Source organism: Pinus tabuliformis, chromosome 1_2 (assembly GCF_031772625.1).
Source record: "Pinus tabuliformis cultivar Carrire ecotype Pingquan chromosome 1_2, CPIR1, whole genome shotgun sequence".
Lineage (NCBI taxonomy): Eukaryota > Viridiplantae > Streptophyta > Pinopsida > Pinales > Pinaceae > Pinus > Pinus tabuliformis.
The window spans coordinates 28,775,955-28,798,969 of NC_142298.1; the positions used below are offsets into that span (position 1 = coordinate 28,775,955).

Here is a 23,015-nt window from a genome sequence, read left to right on the forward strand (position 1 = left end):
CTTAATTGCTCTCCTTGCACTTTTACAATCTTTGTCATACCATGGGTTGGTTTTGCTATTTCTTTTACTATTTGAAACTTCAATTGAGAACTTGTTAATAGAATATGAGAGGGTTGTAGTAAAATTATGATAGAGGTCTTCTATGTTGTCTATACTAGATAAAGGAAGCAAATTAGTTTTTAATTCATTTAGAAAGAGATCATTTTTATTTCTATCAAAAATTAAGTTCTTTTGGCTATAAGGATTATTTTCTATGGGATCTCTATGCATGACAAAATTGAGAGTTATAAGTAAAGGCCTATGATCAGAGTCAGACTCGTGGCCGTTTAAAATGTCAAACTTTATTATTTTGTTATATAACAGGAGCTCGGAAATAACATAGTCTACCACGTTGCTACCAAGCCCATGGATGGAGGTCATCTCGCTAGAATTGGGCCACTTCGTTAGACCATTGCAAATAATGAGATCCTGAGCACTACAGAGCTTGACTAGCTCTGACCCAAACAAATTCTCCCCAATATAAACTCCTAATATATATTAATTAATAATAAAAATATATCATAATAATATTAGATTATCATTATATTATTAAAATAATATAAAATTATAAAAAAAATCATAACAATTATATTTTATTATTATTATAATAATAAAATATAATAATAATAATAATATCTCATTATAATATTATAATAATATTATATTATAAGAATATACAAATATAATTATAATTATAATAATAATAAAATCATTATTATTATAATATATTATTATAACAATAACAATAAATACCAATCGTTTATGGTAATTAATAACTATACAAATAATAGCAACTATATTCTTATATATTTATATATTTATGATTATTATATTAATATTATTATAATAATATAAACTACTATTATTATTATTATTAAGATTTAGTATTTTTAATAGTTATCTTAGGGTTTGTATACATTGGGTTTATAATATTAGTGTCTTTTGTTTATTAATACCTAAGGGTTTAATACTAAAATCTCAAGGGATTATGAACCAACGGGAATAATATTAAACAAAAAGGACTAATATTATAAAGCCAATGAACTAATAAACCCAACTCTTAATATTATAAACCTAAGGAATTAGTGAACCCAAAGGATAAATATTAAAAACTTAAGGGATCAAGAAGCGCAAGGAATTAATATTAAAAACCCAAGAGAAACATAAAGATGACCATGATTGATATTATAAACCCAAGTTAATAATAAACCCAAAGGATTAATACTAAAACCCCAAGGGACTATGAACCAAATAAAATAATGTTAAACCCAAGGGACTAATATTATAAATCCAACATTGGTAAACCCTAATATAAATATTAGAAAAACAAAAATAAACATGGTTTATTTTCATGGTGAGAGAATCCTTGTCACAATGTAACATTCAACCATGGTTGACCATGATCGATATTATAAACCTAAGGGAATAATAAACCTAAGGCATTGATATTATAATAAACCTAAGGCATTGATATTATAAACCCCAAGGAATAATAAAACTAAAGTATTAATGCGAAAACCCCAAGGGATTATTAACCCAAGGGAATAATATTAAACCCATGAGACTAATATTATAAACCCAACATTGTTAAACCCAAATATAAACACTACAAACACTAAAATAAACATGGTTTATTTTCATGGTGAGTCAATCTTTGTCAAAATGTGACATTCAACCAAGGGACTAATATTATAAAACTAACATTGGTAAACCCAAATATAAATACTACAAATACTAAAATAAACATGGTTTATTTGACTGTGAGACAATTCTTGTCACAATGCGACATTTAACCATGGTTGACGATGTTTCGCTATGATTGACAATGGTTTACCATGATTTATATTATCAACCAAAGGGGACACTAAACTCAAGGGATTGATATTATAAACCCAAATGGATAATAAACCCAAGGGATAAATACTAAAACCTAAGGGATTATGAAGCCAAGGGAATAATATTAAACCCATGGGACTAATATTATAAACTTCACATCGAGTCAAGGCAAATATCAATACTACAAACACTAAAATAAACATACTTTATTTTGATGGTGAGACAATCCTTGTCACAATGTGACATTCAAACATGGTTCACCTTGTTTGGCTATGATCTATATTATAAACCTAAGGGAATTAAAAAACCCAAATTTTGATATTGTAAACCCAAATGAATAATAAACCGAAGAGAGTAATACTAAAACCCCAAGCAAATATGAACCCAAGGGAACAATATTAAGCCCAAGGGACTAATATTAAGAACACAATATTCGTAAATATAAATATTACAAACACTAAAATAAACATGGTTTATTTTTATGGTGAGACAATTCTTGTCAGAATGTGACATTCAACCATGGTTGACCATGTTTGGCTATGATTGACAATGGTTTATAATGATGATATTATAAACCAAAGGGAATAATAAACCCAAGGGATTGATATTATAAACCCAAATGTATAATAAACCCAAGGGATTAATACTAAGACACTACGGATTATGAACCCAAGGGAATAACATTAAACCCAATGGACTAATATTACAAACCCAACATTCGTAAAACCAAATATAAATATTACAATGTCTAAAATAAACATGATCTATTTTCATGGTGAGACAATCCTTGTCACAATGTGACATTCAACCACGGTTGACCATGTTTGATATTATAAACCTTGATGGAATAATAAACCTAATGGATTGATATTAAAACCCTAATGAATAATAAACCCAAGGTATTTATTTTCATGGTTAGAAAATCCTTGTGACAATGTGACATTCAAGCATGGTTTACCATGGTTGGCTATGATTGACAATGGTTTACCATGATCAATATTATAAACCTAAGGGAATAATAAACCCAAGGGATTAATATGAGAAACCGAAAGGAATAATAAAACGAAGGGATTAGTACTAAAACTCCAAGGGGTTATGAACCCAAGGGAATAATATTAAACCCAAGGGAATAATACTAAACCCAAGTGACTAATATTATAAACCCAACGTATATAAACCTTAAGACAAATATTATAATGATTGAAATAAACATGATGTACCATCATTGATTTTCATATTGAGACAATCCTTATCACAATTCCATGTTGGACCATGGTCGACATCATAATAAACCGTGTTTGACTTAGGAATAATAAACCCATTTGATTGATATTATAAACCCAAGGGATTATGAACCAAAGGGAATACTATTAAACAAAAGGGACTAATAATATGAAACCAAGGGAATAAAAAACCCAATGGATTGATATAATAAACCCAAAGGAATAATAAACCCAGGGGATTATTATTTATTTTCATGGTGAGACAATCTTTGTCACAATGTGACATTCAAGCATGGTTGACCATGGTTGGCTATGATTGACAATGGTTTACCATGATCGATATTATAAACCTAAGGGAATAATAAACCTAAGGGATTAATATGAGAAACCAAAAGGAATAATAAAATGAAGGGATTAATGCTAAGACCCCAAGGGATTATGAACCCAAGGGAATACTATTAAATCTAATGGACTAATATTATAAACCCAACGTATATAAACCCCAAGACAAATATTATAAAAATTAAAACAGACATTATCAACCATCATTGATTTTCATATTATAAACCTAAGGGAATAATAAATCCAACTTATTTACATTAATACTAAAATCCCAAGGGATTAATACTAAAACCCCTAGGGATTATGAACCCAAGGGACTAATATTAAGCCCAAGGGATTAATACTAAAACCCTAAGGGATTATGAACCTAAGGGAATAATATTAAGCCTAAGGTACTAATATTATAAATCCAATATTGATAAACCCAAATATAAATACTACAAACACAAAAATAAACATGGTTTATTTTGATCGTGAGACAATCCTTGTCACAATGCAACATTCAAACATGGTTGACCATGGTTGGCTATGATTGACAATAGTTGACCATGATTGATATTATAAACCTAAGGGAATAGTAAACCCAAGGGATTAATACTAAAACCCCAAGGGTCTATGAACCCAAGGGAATAATATTAAACCCAAGGGACTAATATTATAAACCCAACATATATAAACCCTAAGACAAATATTATAAACATTGAAATAAATATGATGTACCATCATTGATTTTCATATTGAGACAATCCTTATCACAATTCCATGCTGGACCATGGTCGACATCATAATAAACCATGTTTGACTGAGGAATAATAAACCCAAGCGATTGATATTATAAACCCAAGGGATTAATACTAAAACCCCAAGGGAATACTATTAAACAAAAGGGACTGATAATATAAATCCACGGGAATAATAAACCTAAAGGATTGATATAATAAAACCAAAGGATTATTATTTATTTTCATGGTGAGACAATCCTTGTCACAATGTGACATTCAAGCATGGTTGGCTATGATTGACAATGGTTTACCATGATCGATATTATAAACCTAAGGGAATAATAAACCCAAGGGATTAATATGAGAAATCCAAAGGAATAATAAAACAAAGGGATTAATACTAAGACCCCAAGGGATTATGAACCCAAGGGAATAATATTAAATCCAAGGGACTAATATTATAAACCCAACGTATATAAACCCTAAGAAAAATATTATAAACATTAAAATAAACATGATCCACCATCATTGATTTACATATTGAGACAATTCCTATCACAATTCCATGTTGGACCATGGTCGACATTATAATAAACCATGTTTGACTTGAGAATAATAAACCCAAGCGATTGATTTAATTATCCCAAGGGATTAATACTAAAACCCCAAGGGATTATGAACCTAAGGCAATATTATTAAACAAAAGGGACTGATAATATAAACCCAAGGGAATAATGAACCCAAGGGATTGATATAATAAACCAAAAAGAATAATAAACCCAAAGGATTAACACTAAACCCTCAAGGGATTATGAACCCATGGAATTATTAATATTAAAAAGTTGAAGAATGAAGAAAACCAATAATTTGATATTATAAACCATTGGGAATTACTAAACCTAAGTGAAAAATATTAGAAACCAAAGGGATAAAAAATGGCAAGGAATTAACTGGAATTAATTTTTTGAACCACATTGTAAAAGAGTTGTCTTTAGTGTGACTTTTTAGAGTCTAGTGCCAAAATCCGACGGAAACTTTTGTGGTGAAATCTTGATTTGTGTTATTTAAACTAGTTTTTGGTGTTATTCAACACCTTGAAAAACCCCTCGTGCACTTCTATTGTGCAGGGGTTACCCATCAAACTTGTGATTTCAATGGATTCTTGCGTGACTTTAGAGAAATTAGACCAGGAAAATCCACAGGAAAAGCTTCCAAAAATTCGCACTAAAGACAACTCACATTGTAAACCATTAAGACATCAATACAAAAAATTTATATGAATATATTGTACTATAATCATTAAAACATGATAAATCATCAAGACATTAATAATAACACATTTATATTAACATTGACTATATTTATTGGTTATTGGAAGAGGTTATTGACTATGTTTGAGTAATGGTTGACTTGATTTGAATATGTTTGTCTATATTTATTGACTATGTTTGAGTAATGGTTGACTTGATTTGAATATGTTTGTCTATATTTGATTAATGTGGTTGAATATATTTGATGATCAATATTAATTAAAAATATTAAAAAAAGATTATGTTTGAACAACATTAGTTTAGTCTTCTCATTTTTCAATGTTTCATTACAGTATTTGATAAATTACAATGTATAACATAAACAATATTAGTTATCATTAATGATTAATTATCAAAATTAAAATTAAAGTTTAATTTGATATTTTTAAAAATAAAAATGACCAAAAATATATTTTTATTAAATTTTATTCATCCACAATTTTTTATTTATAAAATAAAAATCCTAAAATTTATATATTTAGAAATACACATATTTACCTATAAATAATAACTATACAAATAATAACAACTGTGCATGGGGATTTTAGGGTTAGGGTTCATCAAAAATAAAAAATGTATTCACTTTTGTGAATGTTTAGAGTAGGCTTTAACACCGCACCTGAGATCTAGGTTTAGGGCATGGGAGTTTTAGGGTTAGGGTTTATGTTGAACAACTATGACTGTCATTCGTAGCTATATAGGCCTCGGCAATGGCGTTGATTAACATAATAAAATTGGGGATGCTAAGTTGTGGGTTACGATAAAATACCTGGGTCAAATCCTGTAGATTCCATCTCTACAAACGAGGATGCTGGTCAAATCCTGTAGATACCATCTCTGCAAATGAGGATGCTGGTGTGGTTGCTGGATAATTAAAATCGTTGTTGCTGATTCTGGTGGATAACCATTCAATTCGATTCCATATAGATATCAACTACCTTCCATACATGGAATCGATTCCATATCGATAACCATTCAATTGTTGTGATCACTACAATAGTGTAGACTTTCGACTTTTTGCAAATTCTTACAATATAACAAATTTTATTTCCACGATTCGTGAAGGCTTATGAGCTACCTGAGCGAGTGAGCAAGGGATAAACTAGCATTTGCACCTAATGTTGCAAAGGAAACGCCGTAAGGCATAGAGTGGGGAAGAATAGCAGACATGTAAATGGCAATTATTGAAAGCAAGGGTGGACGATCAGAAACCAAGTGACCAGTGCGTGTTTAATCAGAAGATTGGGCAAGCGTTCTTTGGATTGGTGATCATTAGTAAAATTGCAAGGAGGAATATATATATCAGTAAAAGCTCATTGTCGGGAGAACAATGAGTGCAGTTTGACTGCAATATCTTTTCCTTCTGGCACTCTGGTTGCTGATCATGTTAGAGAATAACTCTCCAATACATAAATGTAATAGGCTATTTAGGGATTCTGTTTTAGAGTACAAACAACTCATGTATAAGTGTTGTTAAGGATGATTAGCTGTAGGTTAATGAGTTAAAATAGGGAGGTTAGTTGTTGTTGAAGCTGGAATCTTTCAGCAGGACTCCACTACTGTGTTTGTGTATAAATAGAGGTACCAGTGAATAAAGAATTAGTGAAGTATCTTTGTGTGCACATTTTGTATTGCTGCAATATGTATGTTTCTCATTATTTATCAAGTCACACTCCCAACTGTAGAATCCAGATGATTAACATGTTGGTCTCCTTGTTGGACAGTAAGTAAATAACTGTGGAGATCAAGTCATCAGTCATTGGATGTGAACTGTGGTGTAGTTAGTGGAGTTGGAAAGATATTTGACTAATGTAGTCAAGTCTGGTCTCGTGCTCGCTGAATAAGCTATGTAATCTGCTCATATAATCGAATATTGAGACTTTACCTTCTGTTTATATGTATTTATGTTTAAATTTGAAGCCGCACTGTGACTTTAGGAAATTTTTTGACCTATATAACTTTAGGATGATTTTTGGGTTCAACTAAGTTCCACAAAATTCCAATGCAAGAGGGAAGAAATAAAAGGAGCAAGAGAATACCTTGAGGATGCAGTTATCACTCTAAACACTGTTTACAGTTTCTATGGTGAAATGATATATACACAATTTTTTGTGATGGTATGGTTCATATAGGCAAAAGACAGAGTTTAATCTCATTCTACCGCTTGTACTCTCTGAGAATGACCATTTTTCTTGTAAATTCGGCACAGCACCCAATCATCAAGCTGGAGAACAGAAGTGCTATCAAAATCAACAATACCAATTTTAGTTGAATGAATCAATTCCTATTCATAAATAATAAAAACACAAGAACTGTGAAAGGAAAATCATTCATATTGATCAATATTCAAGAAAACATCACTTTGTAGGGTGTGTTATTTGTATTTACACAATTGATTTTTTTATTCAATCAACTATGTTATTCTCTGTGCTTTTGCTGGGTTCCTTCATCACCACCATCATTGGGAAATTCATTTCCCTCTTGAAGCATGAAACGAGTAGCAATTCCCAATTGATCTCACACTACCACCACAAAGAAGCTAGCAATCCTGATATACAAATCAAACCAGCCATCCTATCAAGCAATCCATGTAGTTCTCAATCTATAGCTTTGATAACCCAAAACTCAAATCTTTCATATTCAATATGCACATAAATTTTCACATTAATATGTCTGGATCTCATTCTAAGATCTTTACAGATATGATACAGAGGTAAACCAGATTTTTCATACTATGACAAGCGATATTAGCAAGTCTTGGAGTCTCTCTTATGTAATGTATCCTCCTTATTTGATAGAGTTGGCGCTGTATGAGCATCTACTGCACTGAAGGGATCATCCAATAGATAAATGTTAGCATCGTTATATACTGCTCTAGCCAACTAAATCCTTTGTTTTTGTCCTCCACTGATATTCAATCCTCTCTCCCCAATCTCTGTCATATCTCCATGAGCAAAACTCCCTATATCCTTGTCTAACACACAAGCTTTTATTGCCTTCTTGTATTGAATTTTGTCCATTGGTTTCTCATAGAGTATGTTATCTCTGATAGTACCACTCTAAATCCAAGCTATTTGTGCCATGTAGGCAACATTGCCATGTACTTCAACCTACACGTAGTCCAATCAAAAGGTTTATGGAAGAATTTTTGTACATAGAAAGCAAAAAAGTTGCATCTACAATCTTGTTGAACTATGAAATGGTTACTTTTGCTCAAGAAGAGTAGTTAATGTTAAACTTACATCTCCTGAAATTTTTGGGATTTCTCCAAGAATTGTATATATCAGAGCAGATTTCCCTGATCCCACTGAACCACAAATTGCTACCTTTTCTCCAGTTTTAATGTGCAGATGATGTGACTTTGACTTTTGGACAGTGGATTGGGATCATCTATGGCAATTCAATTTATTCACTTTGTATCATTGTACTTATGGATTTCTCTCTCTCTAAAACATTTGATATTATCAAGAAGAAAAGATCTGTGGGATTTCCACCTTGTGGGGTTTTGCCCTGGCTTTAAGCCTTTGAACTTTAATGTTCTTTCATTAGTTACTGTCATATGATAATGGTTAATGTGATTGCTAATGAATTAATGGAATTAATAATGAGCTAATGGATTAATGAAGTAACTGACCTAAGCAAAGAACATGTTAACTCAAAAATTAACAACAATTCATTTATGGCGTTTGCCTATAAAAAGACATTTAACAAGTTCTTGGCTTCCCACTCAATAACTGAATTATAACATGAGGCAGAAATTGTTTTAGCTATGAAATGTGAAAGTTGTGTGATTCTGCATGGTCATGCCCTTACTTCAAGCTTCAAATTGGATGCATAGACATTGTCTCCTAATACTTTGACAGCAATACTAGTCTTTTTGGTATGTGTTGTATTGGCATTTCATTCTGCTACTCAGTCTGTCAAAAGAACTCAGTGGATGTAGTGAAAATGATAAGACATCATCCATTGTTTTCCTTTCCTCGAGGAAAGAGAGGTAACTATAAAAAATGTGATGGATGACTGCAATACCCACCAAAGATGCTAGCAACCATTTTTCAAGCAATCCCACAAATACTAATTCAAATTCTATTCTGAAAGGAAGGAGTTATGGTGGCTTTCACAATAATCTTGCAGTTCTACTTGAGCTTACCATGCTTTCTTAATTGTACTCCAGTATTGAATAGTGTTAACAATTAGCTAACCTCATCTTTGATACTATTAGCCAACTTGTTTAAATGAATTATCCCGATAAAATTATAATGGAAATGTTTATATATTTACCCGTTAAACCTTGAAGCAAGTCTCAAAATCATTATGTCATATAGTCTTGGAGACAGGACTGCAAGTTTATGGTATGAAACATTGTCCAAAGTGAAGAGAATGCAGCTTATCCAGAAAACATGGGTACAATTTCAGAACAAGTCAGGAAACATTATTTCCAAAAATGTTGTTTTGAACAATTCAAAGAGTTCATTTCAACTTCGTTTGTACTAGAGCAATAAATAAACTCTGTTATGCTCTGGTTGCTGATCATGTTAGAGAATAACTCTCCAATACATAAATGTAATAGGCTATTTAGGGATTCTGTTTTAGAGTACAAACAGCTCATGTATAAGTGCTGTTAAGGATGATTAGTTGTAGGTTAATGAGTTAAAATAGGGAGGTTAGTTGCTGTTGAAGCTGGAATCTCTCAGCAGGACTCCACTACTGTGTTTGTGTATAAATAGAGGTACCTGTGAATAAAGAATTAGTTAAGTATCTTTGTGTGCACATTTTGTATTGCTGCAATATGTATGTTTCTCATTATTTATTAGGTCACACTCCCAGCTATAGAATCTAGATGATTAACATGTTGGTCTCCTTGTTGGACAGTAAGTAAATAACTGTGGAGATCAAGTCATCAGTCAATCGATGTGAACTGTGGTGTAGTTAATGGAGTTGGAAAGATATTTGACTAATGTAGTCAAGTCTGGTCTTGTGCTAGCTGAATAAGCTATGTAATCTGCTCATATAATCGAATATTGAGACTTTACCTTCTGTTTATATGTATTTATGTTTAAATTTGAAGCCGCACTGTGACTTAAGGAAATTTTTTGACCTATATAACTTTAGGATGATTTTTGGGTTCAACTGAGTTCCACAAAATTTCAATGCAAGAGGGAAGAAATAAAAGGAGCAAGAGAATACCTTGAGGATGCAACTATCACTCTAAATTTTTTTTATCAACTATGCTATTCTCTGTGCTTTTGCGGGGTTCCTTCATCACCACCATCATTGGGAAATTCATTTCCCTCTTGAAGTATGAAACGAGTAGCAATTCCCAATTGATCTCACACTACCACCACAAAGAAGCTAACAATCCTGATATACAAATCGAACCAACCATCCTATCAAGCAATCCATGTAGTTCTCAATCTATAGCTTTGATAACCCAAAACTCAAATCTTTTATATCTAATATGCACAGAAATTTTCACGTTAATATGTCTGGATCTCATTCTAAGATCTTTACAGATCTGATACAGAGGTAAACCAGATTTTTCATACTATGACAAGCAATATTAGCAAGTCTTGGAGTCTCTCTTATGTAATGTCTCCTCCTTATTTGATAGAGTTGAAGCTGTATGAGCATCGATTGCACTGAAGGGATTTTATTGCCTTCTTGTATTGAATTTTCTCCATTGGTTTCCCATAGAGTACCACTCTGAATCCAAGTTGTTTGTGCCACATAGGCAACATTGCCTTATACTTCAACCTGCACATAGTCCAAGCAAAAAGTTTATGGAAGAATTTATGCATATAGAAAGAAAAAAAGCTGCATCTACAATCTTGTTGAACTATGAAATGGTTACTTCCGCTCAAGAAGTGTAGTTAATGTTCAACTTACATCTCCTGAAATTTTTGGGATTTCTCCAAGAATTGTATATAGCAGAGCAGATTTCCCTGATCCCACTGAGCCACAAATTGCTACCTTTTCTCCAGTTTTAATGTACAGATTTATTCCCTTCAATGTTGGCTTTGTCAATGAAGATTTTGGCTCCCAACTGAGTATGGCTGATGAATTCCGATGGTATACTGGGATCCGGCAAGTGCTTTCCTCACAACAGAATCTGGTCTCAGCTCATCATCTTGTAAGAACTTGTCCAAACGATCTAAGGAGACTTTAACCTGAATTAATATAGCCAAAACTTCAGGTAGCATTCTCACTGGATGTTGCAAGCACTGTAAATATGGTTGTGGCAGTTAACGGTGGATCCCCTATGATAGCACACCCGGCAAAAACTATAGATGCAGTAATGATGGGTGACATCCAGTAGAGTATGGTACGATATGTTCTATTAAACTGTGCTGAAGACAACCATTTGAACTCCACAACTCGGAGATTTTCTATCAGCTCTTTATATTTTTCTTCCCATTCTTGTAGTTTGATTATTTTCATACTATTAAGAATTTCAGATGTTAGTCTCAGTCTTTCATCCTGTGCAGTCATGAACTCAGCTTTGAATTTATTGCAATAATAACATCTCACCTTTGATTTACTGACTCTTTGATTGTTGAAGCTCCTATTGTTGCCTCCATTCTCTTGTTCTTACTCTTCTTTGTCGTCTCTTTGACCACCATTTCTTCTGCTTCGACCTCTGACTCTCGATCTATTTTTACCTCAACCTTTGCCTTTTAAGATAGAAATCTAGCTTTTAAAAGTAGTTTCTATGGAGGAATCCATATTTCTCTGTATCCTTGCCTCATGGGATAGAAGTGATCCCATCAATCCATTAATTGACAACAATGCCAAATCCCTGGCTTTTTCAATAACTACTACTACAACATCAAATTTAATTGACAAGTACCTTAGGACCGTTTCAACCACTGTGATCTTTTTAATAATTTAATTTTTAATTATTATAATATTATTAATTAATCCAAAATTATTTTTAACAAAATTAAAACAATAGGGTATCCTCTAAATACGTTTAGTCATTATAATTATTTTGACCAATTTTTGCCCATTAATTTACTTTCATGTTTTAAAATAAAATTTTAAAATTCTAAGTATATTTATATTTTTATATTTTTCCTTGAATTGATCTCTTCAAATAATTTAAAATAAGATAAAATTATTCAATTCCCTTTTAATATATTATTTAAATCAATTTTATTCAATTATTTATTTAATAGTTTATAATCACTCTTCACATCTTCAGTTACGCTTCAACTCTTTAAAGATAGGTGAAAGATTCACTACAAACATTGACCAAATCTATGAACACAGCACACAGTTCTCCATAACTCTTCATGGACAACAATTTTTTGACTATGGAAATATCCATAGTAGAATAATTAAATTTACTTACTAACTAGGCTTTTTACTCATCCTTTCATTTTTGTTTCCCTCCTTGACATCATATCATTTTGTTTTCTTCATTCATTTCTTCAATTTCCCCTCATGTTTTCTTCATTCGTTTCTTCAATTTCCCCTCATGTTTTCTTCATTCGTTTCTTCAATTTCCCCTCTTGTTATATCTGCCTCCAAAGTTATCTCTCCAAACCTCTCTGCTTTCTATAAAAATATCACATCTTTTGTGACTGCCACCCTTCCAAAACTATTTATGCTATGATCCCTAAGCCTCCATTACGGTTGTTTCTCTCTCTGATCCTGTTGAAAAGATGCATTCCTCTCGCTTTGAAAAAGATATTTTCTAACCCATATCATTGAACATCATCAATCTTTTAATCTTAACAGGACCCACCCAAGAGCATGTATGAATCCCCTCGGCAGCCTACAAGCAAGGTAGTGGGAATCAAACCCGGTCTATCATTGTGGACTCCCATTGGCATACCACTAGACCACAAAAAAACCAACATTGAACACCCTCATTCCTTGATATCAAGTTTGATACAAAACCACAGTAACAGAGTAACAGGTTTGCTTATATTTGTTATATAGGCCAACCAATATTAAACATCCACATTCCTTAACAAAGTTTGTTACAAAACCACTGTGACGGATGTTTAATTGGATACAAAAGGTCTGCAATAGAGTAACAGATGTTTGATTAGATCAGTTTAATATATATCCACCGACTATGTAACGAAAAGATGGATACCAAGGATGTTCTAGATCTAAAAACCATAACCAGAAAAACTTGCTATTTTATTCATATTGCAAAAAATGGCTCCGACTGCTCTTGCAAAGTATGACACTAAACATGCTAACCAAGCACAAAAAGTAGCAGTATCCTGTGTGCCTAAATGGAGGGCCACAGCTCAACCTTTGATCAAAATTCATATATATAGGATCATTATAACATATGATCCTAGAGGATGACCACAAAAACAATGACATCTCAAACATGAGATGCGAAAAGTGTTTCTAATTGCTCTTCTTGTCAAAGCCCCCCTACTGAGGATTTGGTGGCCTGCTGTTTGCTGACGAAACCCTGGACCCCCACTCAAGCAACTCTTTGCTGGTATCATCTTTGTGTACAATGACTTCAATGAAACATAAGCAATCCTTTTTGGGCCCTAGGGAAGTTTTAATAGCCTCTACAACCTCTTCTTCTGTCTTAACCTGCACAGAAAGTAGTACTGTTAAATGACACGAAGCAGATTAATAAGAACCAACAAGAGGAACCAGCAGACTAAGATCATGTTTTAGAAAATTCAGCAAAACATAATTGATTGGGTATCCTACATTTTCTAAAGCTTGCACCAAACCATGCAGAGCTGACAAGAAGAGAAAATCCCATGATAAGAATTAAAAAAAGAAACGAACAGATAAAGATCATGTTTGAGATAATCAGCCTGAAGTCCACATTTTCAGAGGCTCTAGCATGATATGAAATCTAAAAATCATGTAGGACTGACGGGAACAGAAAATACCCATGATAAGAGTAAACAAAAGAAACCAGCAGATTCAGATCATTCTAATTTTCCAGAGGTATATGTTATTTTCTTGTTTCAGTAGTCCCACAATTGGCTGAGCAACACAAACGGCTAGTGAAAGTAAGAACTACAAAGGTTACTAACAAGAAATACAGTTGTCCCTCAGCTGACAGATGGTTTGTAACTTCAACAGTCCATCAGATACTTCCAGAGATAACCCTTCCATCTAGTGATTTGACTGCAAAAAAAATCGGGAGTTGTTCATTTGTGGCTTTGGCAAAGTTATATGTCAAGAAAGAGTATGGTATGATAATTACCTAGAAGGGTTTATAAAAAGGTATATGAATGATCAAATAGGTGTAATCATCAATCTACGTCGACTATGCCCTCTCTTTAGAACATGCAGAGGCACACTATATGAAACGGTAATTAAACCTATTTTATAAACGTGTGTCTTTATATGAAGGCCTGACTATTTGAAACGGTGATTAAACCTATTTTATAAACGTGTGCCTTCATATGAAGGCCTGATGCCTGATCCCCTCCCGGTTGGATCCTTAGCGTGCTTTTAAGAGTGAATAGTGATTAAATATTTACAAGCAGGTGGTACAAAGCTCTCGAACCACGATTCAGACGTTACTATACGAAAATAGGTGTTTAATAAGCATGGATCCCTCAAGTTGGATCCTTAGCGTGCTTTTAAGAGTGAATAGTGATTAACCATTTATAAGCAAGTGGTACGAAGCTCTCGAACCACAGTTTAGACACAGTTCAGACATCACCATGAGAACATCAAAACATCGGTGCTCAGAAAGCAGGAATAAATTTTGAATTTTGTGTTTCTCAAATAAAAATAAAATACATAAAAAACCAAATACATAATTAGTATAAATTTATACTAAACTGAGATATTTTAGGTACCAACAAAGATTGAAAACCTATGTGCAAATCTATTTACACTACGTAGATTCAATGTTGAGATCCAACCTGACAGGGTAATCAACATTCACGGCCATACTACAGAATCTAGTCAAAATTCATTGACTAGATCAGGTTAAAAGCAAACAGGGCAACCAGCGTTGAGCACAACATGACAGAATCCATCCAAAATACGATGATTGGATCAGGCCAGACAGATTCAGAGTACAACGAATAATACTAAATCATCCAAACGGTTAATAGGATTGTGATTTAATGGTAAGCCTGTCAAATATAGTTAAAAAAATTGCAAAACCGTCAAAATCTTTCCTTGAAATGTGCAAATAGGTCAACGAGGTGTGAAAACCGTAGGTAAGTCTGTTTTGAAATTCAAACCCGGCCAAACCACTACCAAAGTACGATTCCCAGCACCAATAAGCTTACAATCAAACTGTTGACGGGATCGTGTTTTAATGATGAAGATGACCGCATTCCAGGCCACCTATCAAGATCCCATCCATCCCCCTAGACACTAATAAGCCGTTGACACCCCTGTGACCGCACTAGACAACTTTGAAGGAATAGTACCCCTATGGCCGCACCATAGACAAAGGGAAGTGCTGGTCTTAATGGTACAACCTTCGAGAGACATTCCTCTCACACAGACAGGTATCTTGTGTTATCAATAAGTCAATATAAACTGCACCATTTACAAAACCCTAACTCCAGTCAGATATTAAATCAAACTTCATAAAACTTACCACTTACGCAGATAATTTCGTCGATCCCTTTTCCTTTCAACTCCTCCGCCTTCTCAACAAACCCTGGAACATGCTTCATACTGCCACGGCGACAACATCTCAGTGTGTATTTTATTGATTTAATAGCAAGAAGAAACTCAATGAGCCATTAACCTTACAGCCTGATAATTAAATCCAGACTCTAATAATCCAAATGCCAGAGCATAGCACTATCAATCATATCTCAAATCAAGCGTTCAAGCAGAAATTCAAGTTACAGAAGACTTATCGATTTAATAGCCAGAAGAGGTTCAATCAGCCATTTAACCTTACAACCTAATAATTAAATCAAGATTCTAATAATCCGAAAGCCAGAGCATAGAACTATCAATCATAGCTCAAACCAAGCAAAAATTCAAGTTACAGAAGAATTAAAAAAACCCTGACCTGCAAGTGGGAGTGAAAGCCCCCGGGACGCCGAAGAGAATAATCTTCTTCCCAGCGGCCAAAGAGTGGACGGAAACTTGCTGGAGCTTGCTCTCTTCGTCAAAATAGGCCAGAACGCCATCTGGAATCTTATCACCGACTGCTATGGGTGCCATTGTAAACTCTCTTATCAAAATCTAACACAGCCCACGGGGATTCGAACTCAAGCGCAGCTGCAAATACTCGATCCCAATACCTGAGGACTCTATGGAACAATGTAACTCATTACACTGTGAATTCGGCCAGCTGAATAAAACCCTCGTTTAGAAATTAAATAGAATGGTGTCCAAAAATAAAACCCTCGATCTTTCTTCTCTGCGATCTGGTCTGGTTGTGCCGCTGCGGCCGACCACTAGAAAGGGCTTGCGCTAATCTAGAGTTCGAAATTGTGCTGTTATGATCACTGAGTGTCTCTTTGTGATGCAGTTACATGAAGGGAGAGCAACGGGCCCAGGGAGTCCCAACAGGTCACCAACCAATTCAAATCAACGGCTGAGGATAATCTAATCGTCTAACAAAGGATCTAACGGCGTAAAGTGATGACAGATAGGCATTTGGGAGAATTGATTTCAGAGGGGAACGCCTTACGGCGTAATGAGGCCATAAATCTTAAATCAAATTCGCAAGATGAATACCTACAACATGATCAGTTTTATTCCATGATTCCTGGAGGCTTATGAGTTACGTGAGGAAGGCAGAAAATGAGGCCATAAATCTTAAATAAAATTTGCAATAAAATTTGCAAGGTAAAGGTGGCCGGCCATGATGTATCGATGACACTCTCAGTGACATGTTGATCTTGAGAAATTGAAACCGACTTTTGATGTCTTGAAATAGACCATCGGACGCAAAGATAATATGAACACGGGGACATTACATAGCCACATTTATGACAAAGGTGCACAATTAGAATATTATAACACATAGTCGCATATCTTAGTTTCATACGTTTCAGAATGCAAAGAGACATCAGTTTCACGTCTTTTTGACATTAATTTTTTAATTTCATTTTTTCTAATCCCATATAGGAGGGGAGAATGCCAACAGTCAAGAGTTTCATGATTAAATGATGGGATAACTGCATGTTGCTAATATGGAAGGAAAACTGTTGTTCCATCCTATATTGTTTCATATTCTTTTTATTTTATTTTTTAATATTATTTTTGTTAATCTTCATACGTGGAGATAAATGACAGTAAAATTCTAATCTCATTTGATAAAAAATTAATTTACTTAGGATTTAAATCTCTGATTTAGATATGCAAGGAAGTTATGGCTTTTAATTTAAGTGATTGATCGAGTGACGACGACGAGAATATGTTGGCATCTTTTAGTTTAGACCATCAAATCAAAGGGATTAATTAGCAAAATGATTAAAATGTCCAATCCCAATAGGAGGGACACCTATCCGCTTAATGACTATCAAGATGGAATGAGATGTAAATTTTCATTTAATAATTGACCAAGAATACAATTTAGCATAGGTCCATCAAATTTTCATGTAATTATGGATGAAGAATATAATAATTGACCAAGAATACAATATAGCATGGGTCCACCAATTTTTTATGTAATTATGGATGAAGAATATAATGGTAAGTAATATTTAACAGATAATAAGCTCATCAATACTGTCTGGCTGTATATGCCGATCCCTAAATAATATATTTGTTTAAATCTAACTGTGAACTGGGAAATATGTAGCACCCAATATAATATGGCACAGTTCTCCTAGAATGGTTAGAAGACATGTAGTTTATTGATTGACCAACTATACAGTATAGCACAGGTCCCCAAACTTTTCGTTTAATGATTGACCAAGAATACAATATGGCACAGGTATCGAAGAATACAATATAGCACAGAAGATAGGCAAGTGCTATTTCATGGACTATAGCATTATAAATGCACTCTTAAAGACCTTAAGTACAGTGTTGGGAAGCGGGTTCTGAAGCGGTCAGCGGTGTGCATCATTTCTCCGGTGAACGAATTCCGCTTCGGTATGTATTCGCATGCACTTGCCTTCATCCCATACCATACATGTGATATTGTCAGTCGTCCGTGTGACCCCTTCATCCCATACCATACATGCATCAAGGATTTGAATTTTAAATTTTGAAATTGGGCGCGCTGGTTATTCCATTACTTGACCACCGCTCGTAATTCTCCCACAGACGGGAGTGAGACGTTCGCACCTACTGCACCCAGCTTCGAACCGCTTGTCCTTGGTCATGGGTTCCAGTCTCGAATCACAAGCTTCGAACCGCTTGTCCTTGGTCATGGGTTCCAGTCTCGCATCACATGGGAAGGAGATGCTGGGACTGTGAACGAACTGCAAACCATGTAGTGATTAGAGAAAGGGGAGCACGGAATAGGCGCCGTTACCACCATCCATTCCTGTGCAACTACGTCTCCTCCAAACAAAATATTTTATTATTTTCCTCTTTGGGTCTTCCCTATAAAACAACCATTTTACTCGCGATCCCTTTAAAACAGAATAATGGAGAAGGGCTTATCGGCTTGTTCGTCTCGGAAGGGGCAGAGTGAGGAGAGCTTAAGTGTTGCGGGTCGGAGAATTGAATCGCTAGTGAGGCAATTAGGTGCGACTTCAATGGAGGGGCAGTCAGATAGAGATGGGGATCTTAGTTTTCAGCTAACTGCGGGTTCTGCAGTCTCTGCATTCCAACATTTGGAACAGGCTCCAGAGGATCCGATTCTTGGGGTATTTTCTTCTTTCATCACCATTTTTCAGATAAAAATATAATTGCTTGTATCATTGTTATTGTAATCGCCTTGAAGAGTTGAGTTTAATCTATAAATTTGTGTGAATGTACCCAGAGACAGATTAGGTCTTTTGATTTTGCCTCGGCCTTGGCTAAGCTCAAGGCTCAATTATAATACCAGGTTTATTACACATCCATGTTGTTACCTGTGGGTTGTGAAGGTTGCACCTGCACATTTAATTTTTCAATCACCACAGTCTATCATTTTACAATTATGTGGACATCAGTCTGAGTCACCGGACCATTCTCTAAATCACCCTCTCCACAAGGATCCCAAAAAAATTTGCTTGAAAAAGACAGTGAATGGTAGCATCCTGTTAATTATTTTGCTTGTACTGGTTCTTCCAAAACAATCCAACAAAATCACTTTAAAAGAAGAGGGCGAATGAGAAAAATTCATGAGTCAATCTCCGTGTGCCCTGAAGAGGGCAAGATTTCATGTGATCCATGTTGTTGACGATGCTTTGGTTTTTAACTACTGGATCTATTTTAAGCATTTCTTTTATTATCCATGCATATCTGGGTATCGTTTTGGATGCAGAATCTTTATATATTTGTTAAGATATATTATACACTCTTTTGAAGAATCACAGTGTGTTTAAGAGGAGATGGGATATTTGAAATAGTTGTATGGTATTAGATTTACCTATTTAGGATGAGATGGAATATTTAAAACATATGTTGTATTTAGATTTATATTTATGAAATGAAACTATAGATAAGTGCAGGAGGGTTTCGAACAACTTTTTGCAGAGGATGTTGCCTCGTTTTTCATGTTAACTTATCTTTCTAGCTGTTGATAAGAAAAATAAGCTTTCAGCTTGTTCTGCTTTTTGGCTTCTTTTATTAAGATAATTATTATCTGTGAAGGATATTTTCTGTTTAGTATTAAATGTTTTTTTGGCTTCAGGAAGAAAAATATCTTGGGTCGATGATTGAGATAATGATTTTATTTTGGTGACCACTGACACGACCTTGATGTGAAATATCAGAGGTTGTAGTTTATGGATATGGTATTTTGAAGTTATGGGCTGATTTTGATGGTAATTTATACTTCCAAGGAATTCTGGAAGGTGTTGTGCTTCTACTTTATGATTTTATTCATGGTGTGCATTGCATTAGATTACACAATTCATTCTGCACATTAGGTATATTACAAACTTGCATCTTCTCCAACTCTAGGATAGCTTCTCATCTTCCTTAACTTTAGGAAACCTTCATTTGTATTAATTTTTCTCTCATACCCTAGTGATTAGTAGAATTTTCCTTCATTAGCTCATTACCCATCTTTGCTTATTTTGATAAGCCTAATAGGATTGTTTCAACAGTGTGTCTCCTTCCAACCTATGCTTTTCGAGGGCAGATAATTTAATATTATCTTTTGGGAAAGTTTTTGTGTCAGTGTTCCAGTTTTGCAATACTCTGCTACAACAAGCTAGTCCAAAGATGACAGTGCCTAATGATAATAGATTAGGGATAATCCATAGCCTTTTATTTAGAGGGTTGCTTAATGATAAAAGATTAGGGATAATTCATCCATAGCCGTGTTAATTTTGATGTACTAAATATCTCCAACATAATGAGGGCTTTTTAGATTTCGCGTTTTACATTTCTGGGAGTCACCGTGCGAGAAATGGGAAAGATGTGTGTGATTTACCCAATTAAAACTAATAAAGTTTGAGTTGAGTGAAGTTAACTGTTAATTCAGAGCCCGAGCCGGCGAGTTGAGTGAAGTTAACTGTTAATTCAGAGCCCGAGCCGGCGATGCGTTGGCATTTTGTTTGCATCTGCTGCGGCGGAGATACCATTGTGTTAAAACTTGTGCAATAAAATTGAGGCATGCACGATATTTGGTATCATTTTGTTAGAGGCGGGCATAATGAAAATGAAGATGGAGAATGTCAAAGTTCATATCTATAATTATGTTATGTTATTGAAGTTTTTAATTTAGTTTTAAAATTGTTATACTTATTCATTTTATCACTTCAACACTTAAAATTCTTTAAGTTTTCATGGATTTTTGTTATTTTATTGAAATTATATATTATTTTATTGAAATTTTTAATTTAGTTTTAAAATGGTTATACTTATTCATTTTATCACTTCAGCACTTTAAATTCTTTGAAATTTCATGGATTTTTATTATTTTATTGAAATTTTAATTTGAATTTTCTATGTAATAAAAATATTTTACAATCTTCTTTTCATGTATCATGCAACTATTTGTTGTCTCATTGGTCATTAAGCAATGACACTAATAGGTATTTCGATACTTTGTATTTGTATATTGATGTCTTCAAATTTTGTTACCACCAATCATATTTTAAATTTAATTTAGTCATTAATCATTTATGAAAAGAAGTAAGTAGAAGTTATGATAATCATTTATGAAAGGAGAAGTAGAACTTCTTAATATATTCTCTACACTAACCAATGAGAAAATATTTATAAAAACTTTAAACAAATTTACTATAAGAAAAAATAAATCAAAGAAATAACAATATATTACAAAGATGTTGTGATCTCAACAAAGAGTGTTCAAAAGCAACATAAAGATTCCATAGAAATTTTGCAAACATAATAGTAAACAAGTTTACTATAAGCAAAAATAAATCTAAGAAATAACAAACCATTACATACAAATTTCTTGGAAAAACACCTTTTGGTTAAAAACCCCACACTCTAAAGCATGCTCTATGTATCATTTAACAACTAAATTGTTATAATATATTACAAAGATGTTGTGATCTCAACAAGAGTGTTCAAAAGCAACATAAAGATTCCATAGAAATTTTCAAAACATAATAGTAATTTAAACTTAGGCACATAGTTTTCCACCAATCCTAGCACTCAATAAATAAACATAACAAAAAACCTTGTAGGGTTTTCCAATCCACATGCAACAAATCACTAGATTAATTGGTCATTTCCTATTGCTTAGGATTCGTTGACTACTATTGACATGCATTTATTCGCTACCACTACTCAATATTTCTTCTTGGTATTTGAGGATTTATTCGCCTATAGTGATCAATGCCTACTCCACTAAAGGGTGCAAGGCGTATGGCACACCTATCACAATGTTTTGCAACTTATACCTTGCAAGACTATAAGGGAAACTGTGGTCACAATGTTTTGCAACTTATACCTCTACAAGGGAAACTATGGTCACAATGTTTTGCAACTTATACCTCGCAAGACTATAAGGGAAACTGTGGGCTAAATTCTAAGTACTATAAGGCCCATAGACTCACAATACCTTGAAATTTTATGTGCTCACTAGTTTCATCAATGCATCCACAACATTATGAAAAGTGTCACATTTCCTATTTATACACATGCTTTATCTTTGAATGAAAGGTCAAGTTCTTTGCTAAAAAAATGGCATTGTTATTATCATATTGAACTATAAAAGTTCTTTGAGTCAGCCTTATGTTTGAACACAATTTCATTAACATATACTTCTACCCATATAGTGAACAAAGAAACCACTACTTGTTGCTTTTTCATCCAACTTATTGTTGTGCCAAAAAATGGAAATGCACAAATGCTTATAAATCTCTTTTTCTACTTACTTTCCCTACCCAATAAGAATCCACATAACCATGTATTTATGTTAAGTGTGGATTCCTTGAAACATCACTATGATAGAAAATGGAATATCTAAAAGTACTTGCAAATACTTGAAGGTCCTCTTCATTGTGACCTAATGTGATTGTTCAAGAATAGCCATG

The 23,015-nt window shown here is 33.7% G+C and overlaps 1 protein-coding gene and 1 long non-coding RNA gene across 2 annotated transcripts; one reads left to right on the forward strand and one right to left on the reverse strand.

Moving 5' to 3' along the window:
• Positions 1-13,602: 13,602 nt before the first annotated feature.
• Positions 13,603-16,742, reverse strand: LOC149204216 (peroxiredoxin-2B-like). The gene is made up of 2 exons (XM_089394654.1): positions 16,460-16,742; positions 13,603-16,113 (listed from the first exon to the last, which is right to left on the reverse strand). The coding sequence occupies exons 1-2, from the start codon at positions 16,612-16,614 to the stop codon at positions 16,014-16,016; spliced, it is 255 nt and encodes an 84-aa protein (XP_089250780.1). The 5' UTR covers positions 16,615-16,742; the 3' UTR covers positions 13,603-16,013.
• A 1,993-nt stretch (positions 16,743-18,735) lies between these two features.
• On the forward strand, positions 18,736-19,797 carry LOC149204217 (uncharacterized). Its single transcript, XR_016251756.1, has 2 exons — positions 18,736-19,220; positions 19,337-19,797. It is a non-coding gene; the product is annotated as an uncharacterized LOC149204217 (long non-coding RNA).
• The last annotated feature ends 3,218 nt before the right edge of the window (positions 19,798-23,015 follow it).

Coding starts and splice junctions, on each gene's coding strand:
- LOC149204216 (XM_089394654.1), bottom strand. CDS start 16,614: ATGGCACCCATAGCAGTCGGTGATAAGATTCCAGATGGCGTTCTGGCC. Junction 16,114..16,459: donor GCTTTCACTCCCACTTGCAG/GTCAGGGTTTTT, acceptor TCGCCGTGGCAG/TATGAAGCATGTTCCAGGGT.